The following is an 18,930-nucleotide window of genomic DNA, read 5'->3' on the forward strand; positions in this document are numbered from 1 at the left end:
AAGGAGCGAATTATCCGCAGTGAATGTTACTAGAGATGGTCGAATTTCGAGTTTTCAAAACTAACACCATGGAAACGCTGCCGGCAGACAACCTATCGTTGGAGTTCGTGCAGAATACTCATCGAGGAAATTGCGAGGAGCCGACAATGTTTTTTGCTTGATAGACAACCGAAAACGAGCTAGATCATTGACTCTCGTTCGTTGGAGCATCTGGTCTATGGTTGGAAGCTGTAAAGCTTTTGCTAATGAAGGAACCGATGCGCGTCTCAGTGGTAAAGGAAAGACAGTTCATCGTCCCCAAACAGTACGGTGAGATCCATGCAATTACTGTAGTTAGTGGTAAGTCATTCTACACATACCGAAAGTGAACTAATGTCCGTTTGTAAAATGGGATGGCTGGACTGAACGTTTTGTTCGCTGAGTATTGAACGGAACACAGAACTGATCGTAGTTGGAGTGCGCCGTGGTAAACTCTACGAGGTGAACTTTTCTCGGGAGGAGCCATCAGTGTTATTTTCGTGCAGTCGTGTGCTCGAAGAACTTGAACTCTGGCATCATCGGTATCTTAGAGCAAAGAACTTAAAAGTGTTGATCGGAAGTGGAATCTCGTCCCGTAGGTAAGCGAACGCGCTAATTATTTCCGGCGCACAAGGGTCGACAGTCGAAGTGGGTGCTTGAACTTATTCATTCCGACGTGTGTGGCCCAGCGCCGCCGGTGAGCATAGATGGCTAATAGTATGTCATGACATTTTACGGTAGCATGACTGATAAACTCGAAAGGCGAAGTATTGAACAAATTTAGAGCGTACGAAGCGCTAGTAAGTTCGAAGTTCGGGGCACCTATTTTTCGGTTTTGCGGCGAAAACGGTGGAGAAAACATCGGTCCGGAGCTCAACAAATTTTGAAGCAGAAGGAAACCCTAATTAAGTGGACTAACTCCGATCAAACGGGAAGTTGACAACTTAAAAGGATTGTCATATATAGCCACGGCCCTAACAAGTTCCTATCTCACACCTTCACGAACCACATGATTACACTAGACTCCCAGTTGAAACATTGACACAACTGGTTGATGTTGCGTGGGCAATGTTGGACAGTAGCTAAGTGAGAAGATGCGACACCATACTCCAGTAGAGGAATGCTTCGCCAATCCAAGCGTCTGTTCAACAAGATGGTGCGGCTCAAAACAGCGTCTGATCTACATATTAGGAGCAGCTGATCAATGCCATGGTGTTAGCGTGGGACTCTAAACAGAGCTGACACGATGGTCCCCTGGCGAGACAAGGGGTTGAGGAAGGCCCGGATCATAAAAATGACTGGTTTGACGATGAATGCAAACAGTTAGTCGAGGAGAAAAATGCAGCACGGGCGAGAATGCTGCAACACCGTATGAGAGCGAACGTGTAACGATACCGACAGGCATGGAACAGCCAAAACTCAGTCCTCCGAAGGAAGAAGCGGCAGCAAAAGCTTGTGTAACTTGTGAGCTTGTGTAACGATGGAAGAGCTTACGACACTTGGAAGTTCTACAAAAGCTGAACCGCTCCCGTAAAGGCTACGTGCCGCAAGCCGATATGTGCAGGAACTTGGACGACAACCTCCTTACGGACGAGTGTGAGGTAATCGAAAGGTGAAGGCAGCACTTCGATGAGCATCTGAACGGCGATGCACAGTGGTTTAAAAGTCGATTTTGACGCGCTAAATTGATAACTCCACGTACGTTGGATATACAATTATGACGTCTTCAGCAAAAATGGTGGGTAAGACCTCCTGCATCTTTTGGTGCTATGAGATTTGTGATTAATCTCCCCAAAAGTGAGATGAAAAATTTATTTTTTTGCTCCATCGAGATACAGAGTTGGTGTCTTCGGTAAAGTTATAGGTATAACCAATACGACCAACTTTGCCGAAGACAAAAAATTCGTATCTGCTACTCAAATTGACTTAGAGAGTTTTTATTGAAAATAGACATGTCAAAACACATTGTTCAATGAAATATATTTTTTTCTTCTAGGCCTTCACTATGTTCTACAAAGTTGTTAGTAGCATCAATATACACAACTGTCTGGAAGGTACTATATTCGTATTGTTTGAAAAACTATGAGTTATGGGTTATTTTTTTTTGCCATATTTCAAATCACTGTATCTTTCTTAGGGGCAGATAGATGCAGATTCGGTGGTAAGCATATGAAAGTATAACAATAGAACTTTCAAACGCTGGTGGTTTCGCTAGTCCACGACTTTCTGCTGATGAGTTGTGTTCATAACAAAAAACCTCGTTTTTACCCTTTTTAATGATTTAATCAGGTAAACTACTAATATTGTAAACCAAGATGCCACGTAATAAGTTCGTATCTATGGTGACCATCCTACCAAGCGTGGTTCAAGTATTTCAGAACATGTAAATTGCATATGCTTGTTTTTGGTTCACCTCGAAGGTTCTCAATTAAAAACAATGAACATAATACTTAGTTGGTATCTGTAGAACAAGCAAAGAACGGAAATTGCAAGCAGGATAATAGCAAATATAAAACCACTATCATCAATTACAATTTAAGTGTTGCCTCTTGTTGAATTTTGTTTGGTGGTATTTATTTCTTTTAATACTGTTGCATTCAGTAGTAACTATTAATTATTATTGTCCACCACCATGCAGTTGTCGGTTTCGACACAGTCGAACTAGCAGCATCATAACATCATCAAGTAATAGTTTCTCGTGATTTTTGGCCATCTGCGAATGGACGTTACTTCGAGGTCTGATGAAGCAAGCAGCCAGTTTATCCAATAGCTTTACGAGTATTGTATTCTCGATATCTGTTGAATTAAAGTTTTGAAAATTACTTGACACATTCGTAAGGTAAATTCATGTACCTTTCCCAATTCTTGTTCGTTACTACCTGAGCGTTTTCTAAAAGCTGGCGGATTGAAACATTGAAATGGATGATAACGGCCAACCCATGCATCAATACATTGTGGACGCTTGTTGGTAGATAATATCGCGGGTACAAACTTACCAGCAGATGCTTGGTTGCACAACAGTAAATTAGTGTTTCCGAAGAGGCTCAGAATATGTTAGAGAAGTGGTTCCCAATCTTATTTGGTCCGCGGCCCCTTTTCCTAAACACAAAAAGCTCCGCGGCCGCCTTTGCGAAGCACAGAGAGCATTGCGGCCCCCCAAAAGAATTTCAGATACAAGTTTGCAATACGAGTCTGCGTTTTTTAGTCTCATATTGTCCTGCAAGTCTAATTTGTTTCACGTCTTAGTCCTAATAGGCAGAATAATTGAAAATCCGCTTTCACAAAGACACCTAGAAAGAAATTTTGATTGCCTATCAAACTTACCAACAATTTCGCAGCCTCCCTAGATGAGCCTCGCGGCTCCCTTGCCGGCCGTGGACCCCCGGTTGGGAACCACTGTGTTAGAAATTTATGGTAACTTTGCTTGATCTACAGTTATCAACTTAGTGTTATAATAGCACTTTCATTGTTTTTGATTAAGAACCTTCGAGGTGAACCAAACACAAGCATATGCAATTTACTTGTTCGGAAATACTTGAACCACGCTTGGTAGGATGGTCACCATAGATACGAACTTATTGCGTGGTATCTTGGTTTACAATATCAGTATTTTACCTGGTTAAATCATTAAAGAGGGTAAAAACGAGGTTTTTTGTTATGAACACAACTCATCAGCAGAAAGTCGTGGACTAGCGAAACCACCAGCGTTTGAAAGATCTATTGTAATATTTCCATATGCTTACTACCGAATCTGGATCTACCTGCCCCTAAGAAAGATACAGTGATTTGAAATATGGCGAAAAAAAATAAAAAATTGCCCATAACTCATAGTTCTTCAAACAATACGAGTATAGTACCTTCCAGACAGTTGTGTATATTGATGCTACTAATAACTTTGTAGAACATAGTGAAGGCCTAGAAAATAGAAAAAAGTATGGTTCATTGAAAAATGTGTTTTGACAGGTCTATTTTCAATAAAAACTCTCTAAGTCAATTTGAGTAACAGATACGAATTTTTTGTCTTCGGCAAAGTTGGTCGTATTGGTTATACCTATAATTTTACCGAAGACACCAACTCTGTATCTCGATGGAGCAAAAAAATAAATTTTTCATCTCACTTTTGAGGGGATTTATCACAAATCTCATAGCGCCAAAAGATGCAGGAGGTATTACCCACCATTTTTGCTGAAGACGTCATAATTGTATATCCAACGTACGTGGAGTTATCAATTTAGCGCGTCAAAATCGACTTTTAAACCACTGTGCGATGCAGTGGAGCGCGAGGACGGTACGGCAACTGATCTTGGTGCACGAGCAGAAGACAACAGGATTCGAGAGGGCGGGGGCCTAGCGTAGTTGGTAACGTCTCCGCCAACCACGCTCGATGCCTGGGTTCGAATCTCAGCGCCGACCTAGGTGTCGATGGTTGTAGGGTGGCGTGATCCACTCACAACCAACCCAACTAAAATCCCAGCCGACACCAGGAGATTTTCTTAGGCAAAAAATCTCTGGGATCACGCCTTCCATCGCATGAGAAAGTAAAGCCGTTGGCGCGCCGGCCCGTTAATCAACGTATCGTAAGTTGGGGTGCGTGGAGTCGTATCCTCGGGCGTCGGTGATTGGCACAACAACAGTGGCGAAACTAAACCGACGGTCATTGTCAAGGTTTGGGAGGAAGAACGAGTACCGGAGGATTGCCCTGGAAGGTGTCATTAGAAGAGCGGGGATTAATACGAGTAGCACGATTTGCCAAAAGTCGGTTCAACTGTTTGGTTTCGCTGGCGATATCGACATTGTGGCTTAGACCTTTGTGAACATGGCGGATACGTACATCGGACTAAAGACCGAAGCCAAACGGATTGGACTGGTCATCACGCATCGAAGACGAAGTACATGAAAGGAAGGGGTTCTCGAGAAGTCCTGTGCTAACCTCCCACCTCGAGTTCAAGTTGGTGGTGATGAAATCGAGGTGTTCGATGAATTCGTGTACCTGGGCTCACTGGTAATTGCCGACAACGATACCAGCAGAGAAATTCATCGGCGCATTATGGCAGGAAAGCGTGCATACTTTGGTCTCCGGAGGATGCTCCGATCGAGTAGAATTCTTCGTCGCACCAAGTTAACCATTTACAAGACGCTGATCAAACCGGTAGTCCTCTACGGGCATGAGATATGGACTATGCTTGTGGAGGACCAACCCTTGCGGTCTTCGAATGGAAGGTGTTGCGTACCATCTTTGGTGGACTGCAGATGGAGAACGGAACGTGGAGAAGGTGAATGAACCACGAACTGCAGAAGCTGCTGGAGAAGCCATCTATCGTCCACACCGCTAAGATTGGCAGGTTACGGTGGGTTGGGCATGTCGTAAGGATGTCGGACGACAGCCCGGTTGAAACCAATCCGTCAAGGACGAGACGGAGAGGTGCACAGCGGGCAAGGTGGATCGATCAGGTAGAAGACGACCTACGGATCCTACGCAGACTGTAGAGCTGACTAGAAACAGCCTCAAAGATTTTTTTAAAGCTTTTGATGCCCTGAGCAGTTTTTTTCTACTGTATTTTCTTGATTGTTTGACCTTCGACTCACTAACGGGCGATTGACCAGAGATTGCAAAACCGTGTTACGGCAAACCAGCTGTGTCTTTACTATTCAAGTAAACAATTAAAATAGGTTCAAAACAATTTCAAATAAAACAAAACAATAATGACATCGTAGAAGTGAGCTAATAATTTCAATTCTAATATTTTCGTGTTGTAAAAATTATAGTGTGAAAAATTCTTCTACTCAGCTCATGCGGAGTTTCCAATTCTTCAGCTAAATGATCCAACTCACCAACTCACCAGTATCTATAACAAGGAAATATTGAATGTTACCTATAATGCTTGTAACATTACTTGTGCTGAGGTATACTATTTTTACCGATTGCTACACCTGTTTCCTGATCCATCATTCTATCTCGCGAATTTATCCTTACAACCTCCGTTCTTAGTGCTGCATCACATTGGATGCATGTCTTTCGACCTTCTACTATTTCCTGATTGTACTCATGAAACCTGTCATGAAAACATGACAAAATGATTTTTAAATTTTTTTAAGAGCACCGCCATGGCAATTCAGCGGATTGCAGCATTGTTTTTGTCTAGCTGCGAAATATTGCCCAAACTGTTTTTCATGGCTTCCGCATATAGTTTGCAAACGTTGAACACCAAACCGAAGTTTGAACAAAATCCATTCTTGCGATGTTAAGTGCGATCGATTGTGATTTTAAGCTGTACACTTACTTTTTAAACTCCAACCTATTGAACACACCATATTTTCACTGTCGTGAAAACTCAAATCAACCTGCGTATGTTTTGACAGAAACCACTTTATGAAAACAAAGGAATAAACCATCAAAACGGTCATGAGAAACCCACACTTAAGATGTGAAATAGTGCTTTTGTTTCGAATGAGTTTCAACATTTGGTCACATTTGTTGTGTGAATTTAACGAACTCGTTATCTTAAAAGTTGAATATCTCCACAACGGCGCATATTGCATTTTGTCGATAGGTGATTCTTATGTAAAATTTTCCGCTGAACACATTGGTGACATCAGATTTAAAAAAAAATTGGGGGTGTTTTGAGATAAACGAAGTTTTAGTTGCTAAACGTAAAAATATCAATATTGGCAACACTGTTTACAAAATCTGATGATGCCATTCGATTGTAAATTTAATAACCTTTGAAAAGTGTGTCTAATATTGTCTGTAGCACTTACGGTCTCTGAGATATGATGTTTTTTCAAAACAAAAAAAAAGATTTTTTGTCAATAAATACAAAAATGGAGGGCCCCGCGATTGGAGGTGGGTTGTGCGATTGACCCAAAACTCTGGATTTTTCACTTTCGACCTACAACAAGTCGTTTTATTCATTTTGAAGCGAATCGGAGAGGGTCGTTGCATTTGCCTGATCACTTGACATGGAATGACCCATACTTATGTTTGTTTGAAAAAGGTCGTAAAAAATACCAAGTTGTTTTGTCACATAGCGTAAATAACCGCATAATTGTCACACTACTCAACTTTTTTAACTTTTTTGTCAAAAAAGCTTCCATCCTTAGAAACTCGGAGGTTATTCTGGTCCGGTAGCCAACCACCGGTGATCCGTTTCTGATGTTTAGCTCATGCTTGTTGAAAACAAGAAAAACTCCATTTCCCTTGTGATATTTTCCAATTTTTGCAATGCTACTTTTATGCCCTCACTTTTCCTTGGAAGTGAGGGCATAAAAGTAGCACTGCACAAATTTCAACTTATTTGACTCCAAATGTAATGTTCAATGTATACATAGTGTAAAGTAGTGCTTTCTTCATGATACTAAGTTTATTTGAAGCGTCTATTTGCAAGAATATATTGGGAACAATGCATTTAAGGTCAAAATATAAAAGTGTCATTTTCTCGAACAACCAATTATGCAAATGTTACAATTATGCGATTATGGGCAGTGCAGTAGATTAGTAGAATAAAATAAACTGTAATTTTCCTATAAAAATAACAAATGTTAATGAGAGAAATTTGAAATTAATTCAGGCGAAGGTAATGTCGCTGGCAGCTTTTCTTGATATCGAGGGAGCATTTGACAATTAATCTCACTACTCAATGTGATTCATACCATGCTGGCTAGTCAAGAAACAACTGTCCAACTAGCAATAGACCTCTAAAAGATTCTTTCAAGGCGGAATTTTATCACCCTTGCTGTGTTCATTAGTTGTAGACGGCCTTTCTCGAAGCCTAACTGAAATACGTATTTGAAATTATTGGAAGGACTACGTTCTTTCTGAAAGAGTCAAAGGTGCATGCGAGTGGACTCTCTCTTGAGTGTTAATACTTCTAAAGCAACTTATTACCTCTTCACTCGGAATAGTAAATGCAAAGCAAAGCAAAGCCTTGGTGCTACATACCAATTCGGAACTTGACCTTCTGTTTGTTATACATAGACTTCGCAGCCAACTGTTTGGTGTACAGGACAATTGCGGGACTAGCGCTACGATCCTACTGACACTAACAGTCTCTCCCGAGCCGAGACTCGAACCTACGACGACTGGCTTGTTAGGCCAGTATCGTACCGCAAGACCATCTGGGAGATGTAGTAGTAAATTCATTACTCCTAATTTACGATAGGACGACATCGCAATAGAGCAATCGACTTAGGCCAAATATTTGTGTTGACCAGAAATAAAACTGGAACATACGTGAGAAGTGCTAAAAAATGAACCTCGGGAATCTTGAGGAAATGAAGATGAAGGACTCTAATTGCTTCATACTTCAAACGTACATTGTAAGAACTTTTGAAAATGCAATAAAGAATTGAAAGAAAACACTTTTTAATCAAACGTGTGTTCATTTAGTCCCGTTTCTAATGATATTCCTATATAACAACAGACAGAACTAGAATCTGAATACTGAGAGATTTCCAAATAAGCTAATCAAAAGCAACGAGGTAGAAATAAAACCAAACTTCGAAACTCCCTAAGGACAGAACGAGAAGTTTGGGAACAAAAAAAATTAATGACTCAACGGGGGCGGGATTCAAAGGTCCAGGAATCCATCATTACTTTTCCCAAGACACTATGGCCAACAGTATTCCACTCGGAAACATATGCTATCATAGAATGCGCGAATACGTGTCTAGGAAGAAATTAGCGACTCGTGAATATTACGGTATAAAAAGTTCGGTGAATGGAAAGATCGGCGTTCAAAGCTAACTGGGATGTCATAAGCGGACTTGGACAATACAGAAGATTAATAGAGCCGAATCGCGAGAAAAGCTGCGCGCTTGAACATAATTTTAACAAAAAAAAAACTTACATTCCCATTAGAAATCTCCAGCGAAAAAGCGGGGAAACCGTTTGTGGAGTCAGCCACACTCATCAGGATTCCATTAACCTCGGACGTTCGGAGTTCCAGATCGACATCCATGAACTTTCCAACGTTAAAATTGCGTTCTAAAACAAAGACCGAAAGGATTACTCGACCTCAACCCAATTAGATTAGAAAAATCACTCACTATAAATTGCATACGCATCGCCCGGAAAGTAGGAGCCCTGCTCGATTCGTGGAAAGCATTGGCCCACGTTCAGGTTCCGTCCGGGTCGTGCCAAATCCTGAGTGTTGTTGTTGACCGAAAACTTTCGCAGACAGCCCTTGAACTCTTCCGGTCTCGTTTGCCATTCCTTCGGCAGCAGCGTGTCGTCCGGAATACCGCCAACAAAAAGGTTGTTGGCAGCATTCAACTTCTTTGGTAGCTTGATCTGTGCCAAACTCTGGCTGTCTCCGATCTGGACGCTCAGTGTGGCTTTCTTCTTGACGCTGTTGAGCGATACTTGATGCCACTGGCCGTCGTTTAGTTTTACCGGCAGCAGCAGTTGTTCTCGTTTGCGTCCACGCACCGTAAGCAGTAGGGAACCGTCCCGAAGCGATAGGGTGATGTAGTGTTTTGCTTTTTCCTTGGAGCCCTAGTGTTATTTGGAGAAAAATGATTAAAAAATAAAGTCGATAGTCAAGAAAAAATGACTTACCAAAGCAACAAACAGAAGTCCGTTCGGATAGAAGGTGCGGAAGTCGAACTGGATAATGAAGTTTCGTTGCCAGAGATGACGTGCGGCCACATTGACTATAGAATGACTTTGTGGTTTGTCACCATACTTGAATGCGTTCGGTTCATACGAGTAGCTTCCAACCTAGAATGCAACATAGAATCCATTAGTAAAACTCAAAGCACGAATCCCTTAGCAGCTAACTACCGAGTAAAAAAATTACCTTTGTTACTGTGCTAAGCTTTTTGTATGAATATTAGTGCCAGTTTAGTACCAGATAGAAGATACACCCAGGTGTGTGTGTGTTTATAATTAGAAAATTTGCTGTCGAACTAATATGTGTGCGCTAGAAACAATGTTCAAGTCTAGTTGAAAATTTAGTTTTCCGCCACCAACTAATTTGCAAAAAAAAACTAATTTGACTAACTAACGAGCTAATGAAGAACAAAAATTCGTAAAACTAAAGACCATGCAAACCACTAAAGTTACTAGATGTGTGAAGCATTTGAGTCGAACTCGAGCCCACTTCGCTAACAACCGTTAGTAATAACACTCTGTAAGTACAGAAAGTTTTAAAAGAGGTTAATTGTAGCGTTAAAATACCCCCGTCGGAGTGACATTCGGCTCCGCTACTGTTGAGTACCTACCCGGTTGCATCCCTCCGGGGGCGGCTTAAAGCTGCGTCCTATCGGTTCAGTCTTCATCAGAGCAGTATGCAGAATGTGCGATCCCATGGGCGGTCCGGACCGACCCATTTGAACGTTTGTGAAGTGGAGTGCCTGATCGAAGGAGATCGTTCGGTTGTTGAAAACGACGTTCGCGATCATGCCCTTCAGTCCGTTGAATGATTTGGATAGATTATCGAAAGCGGGATCATCTGGAACGCCACCCAGGAACAGTCCTCCTAGCTCACCGGGCATGTTTACCAGGGCTTGCGCTTTGGGAAGGGCTTTAGATCCTTGCAATTCATCGTCGATTCTCAGCTCAACCGTTCGGCCACGTTTGATAACACTGATCACATGATATTCTCCATCGTTCAAAGTATTGTTCGAAACTATTTCAACACGACCGGCCCCGGAGTCGACCCATAGGTTAAGTTTTCCCTCGTATAAAAATACGGAGTAGTTTCCGCGCATATCTTTCGAGTCGAAATCATTGGCCAATTGGGTAGGGAAACCAGACAGTAGTAAAGAGCAGTTCGGTTCTAGTGTACGGAAAACGAACCCAAAGTTGGCTCGCTTCCGAAGACTGTGTGATGGGAACTCCACGAATCCGTTACCGTAGAAGCCAGCTCTGCTAATCGTGTCTACGCAAGAACCTTCTATTCCAAAGTGCTGTGAACTATCCAATGGATCGTACGAGACTCCAGTTATTTGAACACCTTTCAGGCAACCCAAGAATGCGTGATCTGCTCCAGGTGCTTTGGTAGTTCCGGATTTGAACCCTGGCGGAACGCCTCCCAAATAGTAGTTGTTTTCAAGATTTGGCAGCATTCCGGAATTGATTGGTTTCGTGGGGGCTCCACGGAACTCTTCCTTATTGTCCACCTTGAGAATTCCGTTTTCGGTGCTGCCTTTCGAGAAGGATCGTGCAGCCTCAACATTAACCCAGTGACCCGTATTGTACCGGTTGGTTGTGTTGATTTCCAGCTTGGAATCTCCACCGTAGTCGACGCGGAACACTAGTTTGCCTTGAGACAGTGTGAGCGAAATGGAGCGGTTCTGTAAAATAAAATGACAATGTTATAAAGCGAGAATAAATAATTACATCTGAGACTTACATTGGTTTCATCCAATGCCAGGAAGATGAGTGCGTTTTCATCCAAAGTTTTAAAGCTCAACGTTAAACTAAACTGGTTCTTGCTTCTATGGCTAGACGACTTCTGAAGAACGGCGTAGCCGTCGCCATTGAAATGCCGCTCGGTCGTGGTTGTTGAACTCTCCTGAGGTCCAAGCATCGCTCCGCCGCAGTTGCCTTGTGAAGAAGAGAAGTGCCATAACCCAATTTGTCGCTGATCAACGTACAGCTGGCTTAGCACCACACCGAGACCCGTCTTAGCTCGTAGCCCCGGCGTTCTCAATTCATCAGGAACTCCACCCACCCAAATTCGACTGCTTGGACCCATGGTCAGCTTGGAAAATTCCGGACTGCTTGCTCCAGATACAGCATTCGCAGCCACCAGCACTCCACTATGCGTCATCCGTCGAACATTCAAGTTGCACAGATTGAAGGTGCGATTGGCCTCTATGAAGTACCACGCATCGTCATATTTCGGATCCCGTAGTTTGATCTCCGTCGGATGGGTGATCACGATCTCTTCGTCACCTAGATTCCAAACCAATCTAATCCTTCGCTGGTGCATTTCGAGTGCGATGAAGCGACGCTCTTCACCTTGGATGTACACCAGAGGCGATTCGTAGTTGTCCGAGTTGAGCGCTACCGACATCATGATGCGGTTGGTGGTCGACGGACCATAGGAAACTGGTGCGTACGAGCGGATGCAGCCGGCCTTCGATTCCAGTGAAACGCGGATCTACAATTGCAGGTGGAAGAAATAGTTTAGTTGTTTGAATTGAACTTATAAAACCCCAACTTACCCCCTCAGCAGCGTGCTTGGCTCGAGCGATTTTATCCTTCAGCTCTTGTAGCTGGGCCGAGAAAGAGGCATTCCACGCCTGGAACTTCTGGCTCTGCGTTCGCGCCAATTTCTCCACTCCGTTGAGCTCCTTCTTGGCGTTCAATATGTTTCCCAGCGATTGGGATACATTCTCTTCGGCCATTCCAAACTTCGTATCCCACTCAGGTTCCAGTTTCGCCAGCTTAAGCTTTAATTTGTACACATCACTGTTCAGTGTGACCGCTTCCTCCCGGACGTATTTCATCTGATCCGAAACGATGTTCGCCTGATCCAGCGTTGTTTGGAGCTTATTCATTGCTGCCCCTCGGTTGAGGTTGCCTTGCTCCTCCATTACTTTGTTGTTGTCCACTCCCGCGAGCCGCAGACGGTACTGCAGACTTTCGACATTCTTCTCTTTCATCACCATTATTTCGTTCAGCTCGTTTGCCCGTTCCAGTTCTTTATGAGCTTTCTTCTCGATACTAGCCGAAACGTTCATCGAATGCTCACTGCGCTCTACCAACGAAACGTCCCCTAGAGGATTGACTTTATTGTTAGCAGTTTTGGCACTATCCGTCGCCTTGTCTGCGAGCTCTTGGGCGGACACTATTGCCCCGATAATGTTCTCGTATGCCATGCTTGCCTTCATGGCATTCGCAGCTCCATCCTCGGTGTGCTTGAACTTCTGCTGATACTGGTCGGACTCTCTGTCCAGCTGTTTACTGTAACCAATGGCCATCGGAATGTCCTCTCGCTCGAGCTCAGTAATTCTCCGGTCGAACTCTTTGATCGTGTCCTCCAGTGCGTTATTCAACAAAACGAGATTCTCCTTGTTCTGCTCGAGCTGATCAAAATTGCCCGTAATTTGCTCGATCTTCACGTTGCTATCCGCAAGAATATTGTTATTCAGAAAATTTTCAATATCTGTGGCCATTTCGGAAGCTTGTTGATGTTTTTTATCGATTTCGGCGAGTTTTCGTCCGTTTTTTGTTATAAACGTCTCCGTCAGAGTAGCATTGTTAAAGATTTCCCTATTCAGACGATCAAAATCGTCCATTCGATTGCGGAAAATAGCAAATTCGAACTTTAGATCATCCAGTCGGCTGTTCTGACGATCAACAACTTCCGAAAAGTTGCTCCAAAAACCGTACTGTTTAATGGCGCAGTCCAGCACCTCACTCTTTGGCCGAATCTTTCCGTATAGGAACTTTATGTCATCCAGCAGACCGTTCGCTTCCTGTAGCGCTATTGGCAGCTTGATGTGATGATCTCCCGAGCCATAGTTTTCTAGTACGGCTATTGTCTGTACGATAATGCCTCTTGTGTCAGTGATGTCTTCGCTAAGAGCTACCGATCGATCCAGAGCCTTGATGACGGACATATCTTGGAATTCATTCACACGACTCGAAAGTTTATTGAGACGTTTGTTTAACCTGGTTGCGTTGCGTTTCAGCTGAAATTATACATGTAATGTATTGGTGAATACACTGGTAAAATAATTTCTACTTACATTATCGATTATTGAATTGTCAAAGTTGCTAACTCGATCTTTTACGTCTAACAATTGGCCGACCGCTTTTCCGAGGGTTTGTGATTCTTCTTCGAATCGTTCCAGCTCAATCCACGGAGCTGGTATTCCATTCTGATCAATGTGAGACGTTTCCTCTTCCATTCGATTAGTTAAATCGGTCAGGTCGTCGATCAAAATAATCGTACAATTGTCACATACTGCAAAAAAAGGAAGCGTTATTCAAGGTTTTAAGCCGAGTTTTTCAGAACCTACACTTGCACTTGTAGTTTTGAACGATGTGCTTGGGCTGCTCGCATCGATCGCACCGTCTTCCGGTAATTCCAGGTTTGCAACGGCATTGTCCACTCCGAGGATCGCATTCCTCAGACAGGCTGCCCTCTCGATTGCAGTCGCAAAAGTCACACCGACCGTCCTCCAAATGTGGCGATCCATAGTAACCCCTGATGCAGGACTCACACAACACTCCTGTATAGCCTGGCTTACAAATGCAACTAACTTCATCTCCACGCACCACGCAACCTTTCGCGAAGTTCTTCCGTGTCTCAGGACAAGGACATGGCTCACACGATCCATAGTTTGGATTGCCGTAGAAACCTTCCGCACAGACTTGACAGTAGTCACCGCCGGTGTTATTCCAACAGTTCTGGAATGATATCAATGCTATCAAATCTTACCATACAAATGTGACTTTTCCGAACTTACCAAGCACACTCCAGTTTCCGGATGACACTCGTTACTTCGTCCATTGCAATCGCAGGGCAGCACCTTACCAATATAATCCTCGATTGTCGCAGGAACTTGGTTCGGTAACCGAGGTTTGAAGCGATAATAACCTGGACCAGGATCCTGACAAGAAAATCCACTGTATTGTGCCGTACAAGCACATCGCTCAATGCCAAAAGCCTGGTTGTTGTCCGTCCCCGCCACGTAAATTCCAGTGTCTAGCGTTACATTCGCCAACACAACTTGTCGAAAATCCTCCGTTATTGTTCCACGTACAAAAACGTGCCTCACATTTTGCAGTGCCACCATCAGAACGGCTCTCGTGATCGGTAACCCATCGTAGTGATTCTTCCAAAAACTCTCTTGTATCCTCGCGGAATGCTGAATCACTTTCTTGTCGAAAACTATGTTCTCCTCATAGAAATCCAAAACCAGTTCGTCGTGGGTATGCAACTGCACGAGAGGAAATTGCCGAAGGGATGCCTCCGGAATACTTTCATACGCTCCTACAGTGACTAGACTGAAATTCAGTAACCCTCCGTAACTTGAGGTTCGATCCCCGAGAAACTGAGGTGGCAGTTGGAAGTACAACGGATACTGGAACGCACTATACGCTCCAATCGAAACATTTCCCGTCGAACTGGGAATCAAATCAAGATTGTTCATGTTCTTAATCTCCGCATCTTCTCTGTTCATTTTCGTTCCTTCGAGTTGAATCACTACAACGTAATCGAAATCGAAGTCATCCTCATCCTTCGCTACATATTCAACACTGAGATTTCGGGAACCTGGCAACCGAATTTGACCCCATGAGAGCTTACTCTGCTCGCATTCCTGCGACCGTCCAAAGCAGAAGCACCTGGTACAACCATCAGGATTAACCGAAGCCAGTCCGAATGTGGCCGCCTTGCACTGATCGCAAGTCCGTCCGAACACCAGCGGCTTACAATGGCACTGCCCATTATCATCGCATCCACGCATCCCTCCAGGACCCGCAACCGATCCCTTCTCGTCACAACTGCACCGACGACAATTCGGGTAACCGTAATATCCAACAGCGCACTCGGTACACCGCCGCCCGGTAAAACCTTCCTTACAATTGCACTGTCCACTGTGGCTGTCGCAGTTCTGTCCTATCGAACCGGTGATGTCGCATTCGCAGTGTTGGCAACCCCGCTGGAACACATTGCCCCAGCTATTTACCGCACACGTCCGACACTCCGGACCGTGACTGTTCGGCGGACAGACGCAACGTCCCGTGTCCGGGTCGCACACGTACGCTGGGCTCGCACATTTTTCACAAACTGTAGGAGGAAAAAGAAAACCAAAATTAGAAAATGAATACAACCTAAGATCAGATTACTCTCAAAATAAGTCAGTGGATCGTAAAGACATAAATTAGACTATACTCTCAGTAGCGGTATCGCTAATAAAAGAAGTGCGGAATACGGCAGACAATGTTTCTAGTTTCAGTGAGTAAGTCCATTCAAGAAAAAAGGCATCTAAAGAGATTATAACGGTGAAAATATCTTTGCAAGTAATACTACTTTCCTGCTGGTGTATATATAACATCCAAAGGGTTTTCGATAGACCATCAAAATAAATTACTGGTAACCTCTGCAAGAATGGACTAGAGTAGATTCTTGTCCTAATGAAATTACGGTGGCATTAATGAAGAAAACGATGCTATGATTAAAATTTGAGAAGCATACAGACTGGTTATATTCTTGTAAATTTTGAAACAGCGTACGATTTAATTAGATAAATTGAGTTTCGGGGATGTAGGCTAAAATGTCTTCCATTCCTGTCGTCAGTGAAGCCAGTGAGTGATCAGACTTACAAGTAGTGTTATTGGAAAGTGTCATAAAAAGGGCGGTAAACAAAAAAATATATGATAAAAAATTTTATCTTCAAAAACAATTCATGATAATACTGCTGATGGCTTACAAGCTATAATCGTTTCATGATTCAGCAGCTGTAAAACACGACTCCATAGTCTTGAGAAAAATATTTTCTTTAACACTGTTGCAGATTGTGGCGTCGTTTTTATGTGAATTCTACACACAAAAATTCAGATGAATCATTCTTGAAACAGGCTACTTTGAAATTAAGTGTTATATCTCTTCCATGATCGATTGGTTGTACCCAATGCTATTAAAATATATTGTAGATATCGTTGGTGTCATAAAGCAAGAGCAAAACAGGAATAACTTAGGTAAGATTGATCACCTGTAAGAGCAAAGTTCCCTTACCGGGAGTTACCTTTTGCTAATCTGCCAGACAGTGATTCATTGCCAATGTCTCGTACAGCTTATCAGAAACCAACTATTGGTAAAATAGATTTCAGCTGACTCCGCCCACCGATTCTAAATTTCAATGTCGAGACAGCTTCCTTCCTATTATTTGGCCTGCTACATGAAAAGTTCAACACCTGGTTATCACGAGATCACACCCCCGTACAAAAAAATTTAATCGAGAGCCACCTGGTCGTGGACTTATCATTATTTACTGACTAACATGCCTACAATACAAACAATAAGAAAGATGCAATTCATCGCTGTGTGACTGAGAGTGACGAACTCTGAGCAAAGGACGCCCAGCAGAAAAATATTCCGTTTGAGGGGTCTCCGGAATGAACATAATTACTAATATTTCATTTAAATAGGATATGTGAAAAGGCGTAAAATTGAAAAGATTTCTGGCATTTGATACGACAATATATTCACATAAATTGATTAAAGATTTTTAATATCATTTCGATTGGGTACAGATCAACGTTCTATTGGTGATTGACCTAGATTTGAAAACACATCAGGACCAAGATATTCGTATTTGTTGTTAAATAAGCTATAGGCTCACGACTTAAATGGATTTTCTGCATGACTAGTGATGTGATCGTGACTCCTACCTTATTTTTTAGTTGCCTCCAGTGTAGGCCTTCAAAACAACTCGTGTTTGTGCTGATCGTCGGCTTCTATTCGGGTCTCTGTTGCGTGTTATGAGCCCAGCTCATTATATCCTGCCGTGTTTCATCAGTTTGAGAAGATCAGCGGGCTTGTATACCTCGTTCAGCTCATAATCCATGCGTCAATGCCACACCTCGTTTTCTAGTTTGCCACCGAGTATTGATCGCAGAATTCTACGCTCGAAAATCCCATGTACTCGCCGGTCGTCTATGATTCAAGTTCATAGAGCGTCATCGCAAGGATCAGTGTCCTTTAGAGCGCAAATTTCGTACGAATCTGTTCTCTGCGGAACCTCAGCTGGTTACGCAATCGTCAATAAGCCCTGTTTTCTACCGCAATCCGTCTCTTTCCTTCGCGACTTACCTCGTTATCACACGTTACGAGTTGATGAACTCGATAAACAAATGGATCAATTACTTCGAGAGTATTCCCATCCATCACCAACGCCCGTAGGAGTACCACGTATTTTGCCAGTTACCGTGTACTTCATTTTGGCAGTGAATAATAACTGATTCATTCTATTCTATCAGCTTCGTACCGTAGAGACCTCCTCTATTGTTCTGTGATTAACACCGATGAAGATTATAAGCATGTGTTGAATAACTCAAATTCGAGAGTCAGTTCCCTGGATTCAGACCGTCCAACGTCATAAACGCGTCCGACAATTCAAGAGTACGTGTAGTACGTTAGCTTAATCAGTTTTTTGGGAAGTCATATTCAAACATAACCTGCCACAGTTCATTGTGTTTCACTGAATCGTACGCCGCCTTGATGTCTATAAATAGATTATGTGTCTATTAACCCTCTAGTGCAGCGGTTCTCAACCTTTCTTTGTCCGCGTACCCCTTGGCGATATTTTTCATATCGATTGTACCCTTTGGCTTGGAACGTTCTCGCAGAATGGGAGAGAGTAGTGGTAGATTAGGTTGTGGTAGTCTAGTACAGGTTTAAAATTGTACTATGGTTTGATTGATTGCATTCATCATTTAAAAGCAAGATTGAACAGCAGAAAAAATTTTGTAAAGAAAAATTGCATTGTCCGCCATTACTGATTTTTCTTTTGCGTACCCCCTGAAGGCTCTCGAGTACCCCCTGGGGTACGCGTACCCCAGGTTGAGAAACGCTGCTCTAGTGCCCAAATTAATTTTCAGACGGACTTCGAAATGAATCTATGAATCTACCAATATGAATCTTTATAAACACTTTTTAAGTATTTATTGAAGCCTTTTAGATGTTTGCTTGAAGACCGTCTAAAGACGGCACTGGGCACTAGAGGGTTAATAGATGATGTATCTGAAAGTTGTGTTCTCGAAGCTTGTCGATGGTCTGTCGCAAGGTAAACATCTGATCCATTGTAGATCGTCCCGCTCGAAAACCGCACTGATATTCACCAATAAAGGCTTCCTGGAACGGCCTCAATCAATGGAACAGGATGCGAGAAAGAATTGTATATGCGGAATAGGGGACGAACAATCCCTGGTGAATTACACTATACAACCGC

The 18,930-nt window shown here is 43.0% G+C and overlaps 1 protein-coding gene across 3 annotated transcripts in view; it reads right to left on the bottom strand.

Moving 5' to 3' along the window:
- LOC129726952 (laminin subunit alpha-1) overlaps positions 1-18,930 on the bottom strand; it is a 399,452-nt gene that overhangs the window by 2,672 nt on the left and 377,850 nt on the right. For 2 of the 3 annotated variants that reach the window (XM_055684266.1, XM_055684268.1), the window contains 9 exons: positions 14,443-15,767; positions 13,993-14,383; positions 13,720-13,937; positions 12,190-13,662; positions 11,373-12,125; positions 10,240-11,313; positions 9,575-9,736; positions 9,064-9,511; positions 8,865-9,001 (listed from right to left, as the gene is read on the bottom strand). In XM_055684266.1, coding sequence (XP_055540241.1) covers positions 8,865-9,001; positions 9,064-9,511; positions 9,575-9,736; positions 10,240-11,313; positions 11,373-12,125; positions 12,190-13,662; positions 13,720-13,937; positions 13,993-14,383; positions 14,443-15,767 — 5,981 coding nt within the window. Of the gene's footprint in view, positions 1-8,864; positions 9,002-9,063; positions 9,512-9,574; positions 9,737-9,815; positions 10,147-10,239; positions 11,314-11,372; positions 12,126-12,189; positions 13,663-13,719; positions 13,938-13,992; positions 14,384-14,442; positions 15,768-18,930 lie in introns of those variants that run through there. The other variant, XR_008728436.1, reaches the window with a different exon arrangement.

Source organism: Wyeomyia smithii, chromosome 3 (assembly GCF_029784165.1).
Source record: "Wyeomyia smithii strain HCP4-BCI-WySm-NY-G18 chromosome 3, ASM2978416v1, whole genome shotgun sequence".
NCBI lineage: Eukaryota > Metazoa > Arthropoda > Insecta > Diptera > Culicidae > Wyeomyia > Wyeomyia smithii.